Here is an 11713-nt window from a genome sequence, read left to right as displayed (position 1 = left end):
CTGATCTGGTGTTGGATCTAAATTCTCTCCAATAATCTCGCATTCAAAAATATCAAAATAAAATGAGCAAAGCCAACATTCTTTCTCATCGTCCAATATGTTTGAGTATCATACGATCTTGTGGGTTTGAACCTACTAGCTATAAAGTAGCTGCTTTATCTCCACCATGGATGAAAGCAACGATTGAAGAATTCAGAGCCTTGATCCATACCAAAACTTGGACATTAATTAACACACTTCCAAAAATAAATGTCATCGATTTCAAGTGGGAATATAGAGTAAAGTACAAGGGAAATTGTAGCATTGAAAGCCATATAGCCAGTCTAGTTGCTAAAGTCTTTAACCAAGACTAACATTTTGATTATTTTGAAAATTTCAGCTCTGTTATCAAACACAACCATTTTTCTGTTACTAGCTATTGCTAGAACCAAATAACAGTACATTGATTTTTTAGGTGTCTCAAATTCATTTTTAATAATAATCTTTGTTAAAGTGTTTACATGGAAAAAACACAAAGATTTAATGACCCAAAATTCTTGAAACATATCTGTAAACTCAATAAAGATATTTATTGTTTAAACCAAGCGTGCGGAGAGTTGTTCAAGAGACTAGCATCCCTTTTAAATTCATTAGGATTTGTAGGATCCAAATCTAATTCATCGTTATTTTTTAAACTGAACGCTGTTTCCCTCATTTTTATTTTAAGTAACTAGTGGGGCCCGCTCGCAATGCTCGCGCAAGGTAGAGAGATGAATATGAAAAGCAGGGCCGTTACTGTGCTGAACTGAATGGTTATAGTTTAACAGGGCAAGTTTGGGATGTAGAAGCAAAATTGTTTTGGCGAATAAATTTTGTGGTGCTGATGTGATATCTAGTGCAGTGGATGCTGATGAGAAATGGCATTGGCATGCCGTCTTGGCGAAATTTTTAGACCCCAGTAGAGGCTATGGGGAAGATGCCGCAATGAAAGAGAAGTCCCTCAGCCTGACGTTCCACCTGGAAGGAATGAAATAGTAAGTAATTATGTGGCTTGAGTTGGGCAAAAATTGATGATTTTCCACTGGGAGCAAGACATGTTTGAAAGAAGCGACCGGAGAACGGGGTAAATTTTGACTTGTTTTTGGCTCGATGTTTAATTGTAAATTTTCCCCTGATTTGGACAGTGAAGAGAGGGCTGACATAGCTGAGTAGGCTGAGTCGGGGGAAGTAATGATTTTCGGGAGGTAGAAGGGCAAGTGCACTGATTAATCAAAACAGTAGTATCAGATATCAGAGCAATATTGCGGGAGACAATTTAACAGTTGGAAGAAGACGTAATTCCCAATAAAGTGGTTAATTATGAGAGGAAATGAGTAAGATTCAACCTCCTCCTAGTGGTGCCCGCTTGCAAAGCTCGCATGGGGTATGACCATACAGTGGATAAATAACACAGCCGCAACAAAAATTGGCGCACTCCACAGCTATAATTCACATTTGAAATTGACATCAGAATTTCAGTGGAAGATTAAATCGTGTGTTGCAAAAAATCAACAATTGTAGGACATGAAATGCTGAATGTGATATAAACTTCAATAATAAACGGAACCCCGTGGAATGAAATTACCATTCGAATGGGAGAAATCATGCCACGTTTGAGCAGGCCTCACGTCGTGCGGAGTGGATTAAATGCGTAGTTCTGATAAGTTGTTGTGGCTTATTGATCGTGCAATACGTATGGGAAAGTTGCAGACACTGCGAGAGAGTAATTGTAGAAACTCAGTGATAATCAAAGTTAGGCGACATTAGTTGAATGGACCGAACTTACATGGCTATTGCAGTAGCCTTCGATATTTTGCACTGATGGCCTTCTCCATAATTACCCGATTGCTATCAGAAGTGAAAAATATCACGGCGATAAGTAGTAAAATATTATGTACCGTAATGTCAGTAATTTACATCTTATCTATCATCTATTGGGTCTGCTTGTAGCCAGTTAGAGTTAGTAATAGTTAGGTGACATTAGATGAATGGGTCGACCTTACCTAGCCATTGTCGTAGCGTACGATATTCCGCACAGATGGGCTTCTCGATAATTATCCGATTGCTTCATAAGAAAAACAATTCACGGTGAGAAGTAGTAAAATGCTATGTATTGTAGTGTGAGCAAATCAAGATTTATTTATCACCTCTTGGGTCTGCTTGTTGCTTTGGTTGCAGGTTGGGGAGGAGGGAATCATGCCGTAGCCCCGTGTCACCTGAAGGATCCATTTATGGGGCGTTGAGATTGTGATAACAATGCAAATATGTTGTGGAGGGCAAGTTCGAGAGTGTACCGGAGAGTGTAACGGAGTATGGAGATGCTCATCGCCTCGGTCGTGATCGCAACGTCGACTTTTGGAAAATCTCCGTGTAAACAACATTAGTCACGTGCGATCAATTTTTCCCACCATCGCAGAACACGATTCCTGTTGGACCGAGTCTTGTTCTTGAGAGGGTGACGTAGAGCTGGCCATGAGTGAAAAGCGGGTTTGGTAGATATATCCCAACAGTGTCAAGAGTTTGGCCTTGGGATTTATTAATCGTCATTGCGAAGGCCAGCCGAATTGGGAATTGAAGGCGCTTGAATCGAAAGGGAAGCCTTGATTGAGATGGGTAGAGCGACATCCGTGGTAGGAGGTGGACTTGACCATAGAAATTTCCTTGACTGATGATACTGACTTGCACCATTGTTGGAAAGAAGCTAACAACTCTTAGCCTAGTCCCGTTGCAAAGGCCTTGTAATGTGTTCAAGTTTCGAATGAGGATTATTATGCACCCAATCTTAAGACGGAGCCTGTGCAGCGGCATAGTTGCATCATCAATTGTGTTCAGAAACTCAATCGGGTACAGGGATTCGTTGTGGACTTTGCCGGGGGGGATTGCATCGGAGCTTAAGTATTCCATTGTCTCACCGGGGAAGACGTCTAGTACCATGTTGTTGACCTCAACGACATCATCGTTCAGCGGGGTTAAGATCGTTTTCGTCAACAGCTGAGTTTCATCATCATCGAAGGAACCATAAACTTGGGAAATGAGATCTGTTAGGGAGGATACGCGGCGTATCTCATTTGGAAGACAGACATCTGTGCCAGCCCGTCCTTCTCCAACAGCAAGTAAGAACTCGCTCCATGCTCGTTGGTCTGGCGAAACACGGACATTTGTTTTGAGACGGAAAATAGAGCAATGTCGCCATATCTCACTTCGGTTAAGGGCTGAATTGATGATCATTGCGCGGGAGCCTTTCTGTATTACTGGAAGCATCTGTCTGAAGTCACCGCCCATCACAACAACTTTGCCGCCGAAAGGAACATTTTCCAAATATGGGTTGGTAGTCTTCATCACATCGCGAATACTTCGATCGAGAGTCTCAAAGACATGGCAGTGCATCATTGATGCTTCGTCAACAATTATAATACTTGCCGCTTGAATCTGGAGGCCGATCATCGAATCAGGTGAAAATCCACATGTTGAGACGTGAGTTACAGGAATAGGAATCTTGAATGTGGAGTGTAAGGTTCGCCCGCTTTCGAGGAGGAGCGCGGCAATACCACTTGTTGCAGTTGACAATGCCGATAGGCGAGAGGCCTTTATCTTTGCAAGAATTGCCGAGTAGAGGAACGTCTTACCAGATCCACCAGGCCCATCGACGAAGAAGACATTACCCATAGTAGCATGTTGTGGAAATTCGATTGCTTCAAATACAACATCGTAAAGTTGTCTCTGCTCTTCATTCAACATGCTTTGTAGGTGTTCTGCGGTGAGGATTGCATTCTCGATGTTGTATCTATGTATTGCCCTGCTGGTGACATGTATTGACTGGTCTTCGACTATTCGGGGTAACCCTGGGAATGACGCGAGCGAAGATCCATTGTGATAGAGGATTGAATCGATTAGGATCAATATTTTTTTTTGTAGATGATGTGGGTCTTGTGATTGGCTGGTTAAACGTATGTCATCCGACATAGCATCAAGGTGTTTCTGGAGAAGCATAAGAGGGTTGGAGATTTCACAGTAGAGCAACATCATCGCATAGAGCTCGCGAACTTGACGGGGAGAAGCGACACCTACTGCCAAAGACAGATCATTGTCAAACTCTGCATCAGAGTGGAGTAGGCCGTGAGCAGCTGCAACACCCTGATATGTGTCATAGAGAACACCAGCAACGGTCCTTAGATTGTCAAAACAGGTAGCTCCTGGAACATGATGAAGCATTAATCGGAGGTAGTATCGTGCAGTGTCGCGAGGACAGACAAAGTGGACCCTTCCAATGCACTGTTGTCGTTGACGTCGTGTCCAACGTCGGGTGGAATCATTCCACGTATAGTATGAGGGGAAGTCACAGTACAACATATGTTTGGCTTGAATATCGTCCGGATGCTCCCTGTTGTAACGCATCCACTCTGTGAGTGGCGTGCGATCCGACCTACACATGACTTCACCAATTGTTTCTCCTTCTGCATATACAACGGTTTGCATATTCTCATCGTGAACTTGTAGGGCGAAAACTGTTTGGTACATTTTTTGTAGGCTGAACTTGCAAATTCGCCAGAATGCCTCTGATGCAGATACGTATCGCGCGTCCAGATATTCTTGGGCTTCGTCGTGCGGAGTATAAGGAGTGGTACTGCAAGTGCCGAGGTTTGTAGCAGAAACTCTTGCCTGAATGCGATCGTGGCCCTTGTACACATACTTGTACAGGTACTTCACTGACTGAACGGAAGAGCAAATTTCCAGGTTAATGTGACAATTAAATGCCTTGCACAAATATTTATTGTATGGGACAAGCCAACGGTTGTCAATGACATGCGAACCCTTTTGGATGAATTGCCCGTTGTTGCGACGTCGGTAGAGAGGGTACCCATCATTGTTGACTTGCGTGGAGTCTATGAACTCTTTTGGAAACTTCTTAGAGCACTTACCTTCCTTCATACACGGGGATCTTGGGTTTGCAGAACCGCAGGGGCCATGGATCATGTGCGTAGTGACACAGTCAAATAAATCTTTGTCGCTGGGATCAGGAATTTCAGCGCACACTGTCTTGTCAATGCCCTCTGGGGTTTTCGGCTTGTGGGGAGTATCCAGTACCAATAACATGTGAGCGTGCGGGAGACCACGTTTTTGGAATTCAACGACGTACACACGTCCGTTTACTTTGCCTAATACTTCCTTCTCGATTAACAAACGGAGAAGCTCCTTTAGTTTCAAGCGGAAAATGCGACAACAAATATCAAATCGATCATGTGACTTCTGGCCATGGAGCACAGCTTGTGTGATTTCTGGCCATTTTGGATTGCAAGTAATTGTGATAAATAAATCAGGCTTTCCCATCTTTCGTACGATGGCCATAGCATCCTGGTACAACCCTTGCATGTAGCGTGGTCTGCTAGTAAATGTAGGTGGGAGTATGATCATCCCTCCCGCAGGCATATCAACATTGTCCGAGGCTACTTGATCAACTAATCCTCGATAGAGGCATCCATGTAATGTTGTCTGGTTGCAACGAACCCAATGTAATCGTGATTCTTCAACTTTAGCGTAAGCGTCCACGACATATTCCTGGAAGAGCCTGCCGGAGAGATGAAGCACTCTTGATGTGTCACAAACCATGAAGTGGTAGGCGTAAAATTGTTTCATTGTTACTTGGAAGTTTTCCTTCAGCTGGGTGCTCCATCCCGGACTACCATCAGGAAATAGCAGCACAAAGTGGAGTGGGTCGTAATATCCGTGTAGCTGATTAACGAATTGCAGTCCTCCACCACGCTTGCGAAGAACAATGCTACGCCTACTATCTCCTTCATTTCCATCCCCAGTCATAAGAACAGCGATCTTGGAGCCTGTGGGTTGAGCATAATGTCTGTCAGCAATTGAAGGCTCTCCAACCCGTAACTCGAACTCTTGCGTGGATGCGGTGAGTAGTGTTTCTTCATTGTTAGCTTGGAATTGATGAACAAATGGGTTGGACACATTCAGGCAGTAGTGGATCTTTTCTAAGATGGTGCGATGTAAGTCAGGGAAGATTGAGTTTCGTCGCTCTATCTGATAGTCTGTGTCGTAGATGTAGATTTGAGCAAAAGAAGGAGAATGACCGGAGAGGGGCAGCAAAGCTTTTGAGATCTGATGATAAACATCACCTTGGATTCGAAAAGTGTACACACCGGCGGAATTGTTGGCCAGGTTACGATCAAAATTTGCACCACTTGATGTGAAACTGAATGCTGAATTGTAAGCTCGAATAAAATTGCGGAAGTGCTTGGACTCATCGGTCGTGCCCTCAAGCAGCTCAAGTAGCAATGGAGGCGGGTTGGGGAATGTTGGCAAGTTGATTTTACCATCCCTGCAACATAAGTAGAAGACGGGGTTTTGCTGACTGGAACTGGGTTTGCGTTCATCTATCCAAAACTTTGACTGGCACGAAGCACATGATGCATTCATGGTACCGAGAAAATTGGCTTGAACATTTTTCACATCGCGCGTAGCTGAGAGGAGTGTGGGCACAGTTGTCGATCCCGTGGATCGACGATATGCAAGTCTTTCAGCCCGACGGTTGCTCCTCATAACGGGGGTGTTCATATTATTGTCTTCGGAAGGAGAACCTACTAATAGCATTGAAGATCAGAACGGAGAATAGAGTACTGAATGGAATTGCTGATTATTGGAAGATTTTTCAAAGAGGTACCTATTAATAGTTTTGAAGATCAAAAAATAAGTGTCTTCTAAAAAGGATCTATGTGAATAAAACATGATCAGTGTAAAGAAAGTTGTATGGACGACACGAAGAGTGGTACTTAGTTACACTGCTACGTCCACCAAAAGAGGAGGAGAAATTGTTAGACGGCAAGGTGGAATTAGTTTGGTTTGTGAGGGAGTTAAGTCAAAGAGAAACTTATTTCTCCAATAACCGAAAATTAAACTGAAGTCTTTATGATCGGTGGCTCATTGAGAAAGGTAACGTGCTACCGGCCCTGATTGTGAGTCAATAGTCCAGTATACAACGTACATGTGTATATTAGTTTATTGAAGAATTGGTGGGTTCTTCACCGAATAATATCGCCGAATAATGTCACCGAATTTTCCGGGTGTCGGACACTGTAATTGGTCGGGACAGTAATCCAGTGTACAACGTACACGTGTTCTACCTCTCTATAAAAGAAAGATAAGTTGATCGATTGTTCTCCTCAGAGAAGAATCTAACGCGGTCAGTCCCTCCGTCCATTCATTTATCCGTACGAAGTGTGACTTCATTTCAAATGAAGTGAACGCCGTCACTCGTTGCCAGGTCGCCCGTGGTCTCCACGCGCCAAGTCTACCTCTATTCCCGGCCACCGTCATTTCCAGTCTACGTAGACAATTCCTCTCTTGTCAGATCTCCGGCCATGCGCAAACTGCATCGAGCTTCGATCAGTCTATCTCGCTATCTCTCTGTCCATTCAATTATCCATACATCTATTCAACAGTGGATCAATATATCTATCTCTATTACTATGAAGGAAAGATAAATTGATCGTTTGTTCTCCTCGGAGAAAAACCCAACGTCGTGAGTCGTTGGCAGCTGGCCCGTGGTCTACACGCGCCTAGGCTACCAATATTCCCGCCGACCATCTGTTGTAATCTACGTAGAACATTCCTCTCTGGTCAGATCTCCGGCTGTTCCCAAACCGCGGCGAGCTTCGATCGACGTAATCTTCACCTACAATCGATCTTCTTCTTCGAAATACAACTCTAATAACGAAAGAATAACTATAGCGATTCTCGATTAATAAGCAGATAATGGAAGGGAAGTTTTCAGCGATGGTCACCTCGACTTCCACGTCGGGCTCGATCGCGATCAATGTTATCGGTTTGACAATCTCCGGCGAGCTATCCAAATCGATCACGCGCGTATGAACCCGGAGGTCGAACTAATCCCAGGTGTTCGTCCCTGCAAATGAGTGATTTCTAATCACAGTTGTGGAAAATAGTAATTCGGATTAAAAGAGTTCGGAAGAAGGCGATCGAACCTTCGCCGCTGGCGGATTACCTGGTGGTGATGTTGATACCCGCATTGTAAAATTCGCCCCGCGTTCTAAAAACATCATGAATAAGAGGGAGAAAAAGAAAGAGAAATAAGAGTCGCGAAAACATAAGAATTGCATAGGAAGAAAGAGACACTCCGGGTGAATCGCAAAACATAAGAAACCTTGGGCTAGCGAGGATCGAACATTCCAGAAATCTGGCGTGCGGAAAAATCAAAAGATATGAAAAACTCGCGTTCCAAAGAACAATTCGCGTTATAAAAATTCACCAAAAATTTAATCGGCGAAGCTGCTTAATCGGCGAAGAGAAATACATTTCCACCAAAAAGTTATTGCGGAAGGAATGACAGAGAGCGAAAGATCGAAATAAGGCGATAAGGCAATAAGGCAAATAAGGGAATAATAAGGCAATAAGGCAAATAAGGTGATAAGGCAAATAAGGCAGTAAGGGAAACAATATCCAAGATATATAAGGTGATAAGGCAAATAAGGCAGTAAGGGAAACAATATCCAAGATATAAAATACCTTTCACGTTTTAGGAACGCGGCTGGGTGCTGGAGAAAGGGGCTGAGAGAGCTGGTGGGAGCTGGAGAACGGGGCTGAGAGCTGGAGAATCCACGTTCTAAATATTCGAAAGAACGTAAGAATCGAAAGAATCGCAAAAATGGTACCGCGATGAGGCGGAGTATCTGGTTAACCTGCGAAGCGAAATACAGTTCCATCAAAAGTTTATGGTGGAAGGAATGATTCTTAAGTTAACCCCGCCGCGTCCATCTAATAAAATATTTCGGCCTATTGGGGAGGAAAATTATTTTATAAATTACATTTTCGATCCAAACTTTATATTTTTAAGGTATAATCGGGAGTTCATCAAGAGAACTTCGAGCAATATTTGTCGACACTTCCTGTTCAAAGAGATCGGGACAAAATTTAAATAAATGAAGATATAGATAAACAAATAGAGAAAGAGAGAGATTTGATAAACCCATGAAATCATGAATACATTCGGATAAAAAATCCAATGTCACTAGAGAAAGTATGCCATCAAATCCAATAAGGATGAAGAGTGAGAGAGATGCGATAAACCCATGAAATCATAAAATATAAGGTGATAAGGCAAATAAGGCAGTAAGGCAAACAATATCCAAGAAATTCAACAGCATTTGATCCTGGAAACTCTAAAAATCCCAAAAAGCACACCGAAAGTAAAAAAAAAAGATTACCGCCTCAGCCTCGTTCACATAATCGATCCTCCCAATAAAAAACACCAGAAAATTCAGCAGAATCGGGTCCATAGAACTCTAACAATTCCGAAAGAAACACATCAAAACTAAAACAGAAACTAAATAAAGATGACAACCTCACACTCATTCCCGCGATTGATCCTCGCAACAAAAAAAACCATAAAATTAAGAAGCATTTTTTTCATAAAAATCTAACAAATTCCGAACGAAACTCACACGTTGAACGAAACTCATACATTGAATGAAACTCACGCTTTGAGCCAATCGGAGAATGGAACCGTGGATGTTCCAGATGGAACTGTTCTTCGGAATTCCCCAAAATTACCGATCATCGTTGGAAAATAATTTGATTTAAATTTGGAACCATGATTTGTCGAAACAACCGCACACTTTGATCCAATAAAAAAATTAGAAACATGGGTGGTCCAGATGAAAATGTTCTTCCAAACCCCAAAAATTTCCGATCGTCGCCTGAAATTAGTCTCATTTTTTGAATGAGTTGTTTGAAATTATTGGTATGAGAATGAATTTTGGTTCAAATTTGGAACTGCGGTTTGTCGAAGAACCGCACACTTAGATCCGATCAAAAAATAGAAACATGGATGTTCCATATGAAAATGTTCTTCGAAAGTCCCAATATTTCCAGAAATTTTGGGATCCACGTTCTTTAGTTTTGATGTGTTTTTTTTGGAAATTTTGGGGCTTCTAAGAACATTTTCATCAAAAACTTCAACAGCATTTGGTAGCTCGAATTCTTTCAAGGAAGTGGATTAATTTCAGGCGACGATAGGAAATTTTGGGACTTTCGAAGAACATATCTATCTGGAATATCCACGTTCAAAGAACATTTTCACCATAAAATTCAACAGCATTTGATTCAGAAAACTCTAACAAATTCCGAACAAAGCTCACACGTTGAACGAAACTCACACGTTGATCCAATCAGAGATTGGAACCGTGGATGTCCAGATGCATTTGTTCTTCAGAATTCCCCAAAATTACAGATCATTGTCTGAAATTATTGGTATGGAAAATAATTTCAGACAATGAGAGAAGAGAGAAAGAGAGGGAGAGAGAAGAGAGAGAAAACAGCAATTCGCTTTGGGTTTTCCATTCGCTTCTCCCGCTCCCCAAATCTCCAAATCTCCTCTTCTCCCGCTCCCAGCCTCTTCTACTCGGATCAAGCTTCTCCTCATAAGCAAAATTCATAAAATACCTTTCACGTTTTAGGAACGCGCCTGGGAGCTAGAAAACGGGGCTGAGAGCGCGGCTGGGAGCTGGAGAAGGGGTCTGAGAGCTAGAGAACGGGGCTGGGAGCTGGAAAACGGGGCTGAGAGCGCGGCTGGGAGCTGGAGAAGGGGTCTGAGAGCTGGGGAACGGGGCTGGGAGCTGGAGAACGGTGCTGGGAGCTGGAGGAAACGCGGCTGGGAGGTGACGAAATCGAAGTGGAGAAATCGAGCTGGAGAAGGGGTCGAAGTCTTAGGGCAGTCTAGTCTCTCTCCTCTCTCTCAGTCTCTCTATCTCTCTTCTCTCTCCAACCTTCCTGGCCAATCAGAGGCCAGAAGGGTACACGTTTTCCTTTTATAGTAATAGAGATAGAGATGTAAATGATATTTTATTCATGAGTGGAAATTTTACAGCAAATAAAAGTGTTATTGACTTGCTCAATCATTTTCCATCCATGACCTTGGATCAGCACATTTTTTTGAGGAATAGAACTTACCAAAGTCCAAGGTGGATATCTATTTTCACACAAAAAATATATGGCCTCCATACTTGAGAAAACTAATATGGGGCTACGCAAGCCAACCTCTACCCTGTGTGGTGTCTCCCAATCACAAACAACTACTTTTGACAATGTTGAGCATAAACCATATAGAGGCAGAGTGGGGGACCTACAATACACCATATTGTTGAGACCAGACCTCATTTTTGTAGTCAATAGAGCATATCAACAAATGCAGGGTTTTACCGCTCAAGGGTGGCTGCAAGTCAAGCATCTTCTTTAGTATCTCGAACAAAATATCTCTGTAAGCCTCAAAGATTCTATAAATTTGAACTTATGTCTCAGCGCTTTCAGTGATGCAGATTGGGTTGGGTGTACTACTGGTTTAAGGTCAACTAGTAGCTACTTAATCTTACTCGTACAGAAGCTCATAACTTGGAGCTCCAAAAAGTAGGCAAAAACTACAAGATCCATCACAGAAGCCACGGGCAATGCAATAGCTAATGCCACATCTGAAATACTTTGGCTCAAGTGACTCCTCGAGGAACTAGACGTCCAATACCTTGTCCCTCTCTTTTTATCACACTCTATCTGTCTCCTGTGCTCCATCTCTCTAACGCGTGTCTCTCTCTACCCATGTCCTCTTTCGCATATACATTTTGCCTCAGCCACTGTCGCCGCTACTGGAAGTTGCTGTTGTTCCCACTGGCCT

At 42.8% G+C, this 11713-nt stretch overlaps 1 protein-coding gene across 12 annotated transcripts; it reads right to left on the bottom strand.

Moving 5' to 3' along the window:
- Positions 1-921: 921 nt before the first annotated feature.
- Positions 922-10808, bottom strand: LOC144712871 (uncharacterized). 12 transcript variants are annotated; one of them, XM_078587242.1, is made up of 12 exons: positions 10492-10808; positions 8703-8729; positions 8557-8653; positions 8016-8080; positions 7815-7936; positions 2313-7737; positions 2166-2234; positions 2022-2083; positions 1805-1866; positions 1604-1731; positions 1365-1460; positions 922-996 (listed from the first exon to the last, which is right to left on the bottom strand). In XM_078587242.1, the coding sequence occupies exon 6, from the start codon at positions 6622-6624 to the stop codon at positions 2413-2415; it is 4212 nt and encodes a 1403-aa protein (XP_078443368.1). In that variant the 5' UTR covers positions 6625-7737; positions 7815-7936; positions 8016-8080; positions 8557-8653; positions 8703-8729; positions 10492-10808; the 3' UTR covers positions 922-996; positions 1365-1460; positions 1604-1731; positions 1805-1866; positions 2022-2083; positions 2166-2234; positions 2313-2412. The 12 variants fall into 12 exon arrangements, with proteins under 12 accessions (XP_078443368.1, XP_078443376.1, XP_078443457.1 ...); XM_078587250.1 differs by having other exon boundaries at positions 2313-7400; XM_078587331.1 differs by having other exon boundaries at positions 2313-6611.
- Between the last annotated feature and the right edge of the window lie 905 nt (positions 10809-11713).

Source organism: Wolffia australiana, chromosome 1 (genome assembly GCF_029677425.1).
Source record: "Wolffia australiana isolate 7733 chromosome 1, ASM2967742v1".
Taxonomy (NCBI): Eukaryota; Viridiplantae; Streptophyta; class Magnoliopsida; order Alismatales; family Araceae; genus Wolffia; species Wolffia australiana.
Note: the sequence above shows the minus strand (reverse complement) of the source record. Positions and strands in the feature narration are given on the sequence as shown.

What these genes read in the sequence shown, in the direction of transcription:
- LOC144712871 (XM_078587242.1), bottom strand. Translation starts at nt 6,624, where the DNA reads ATGCTATTAGTAGGTTCTCCTTCCGAAGACAATAATATGAACACCCCC.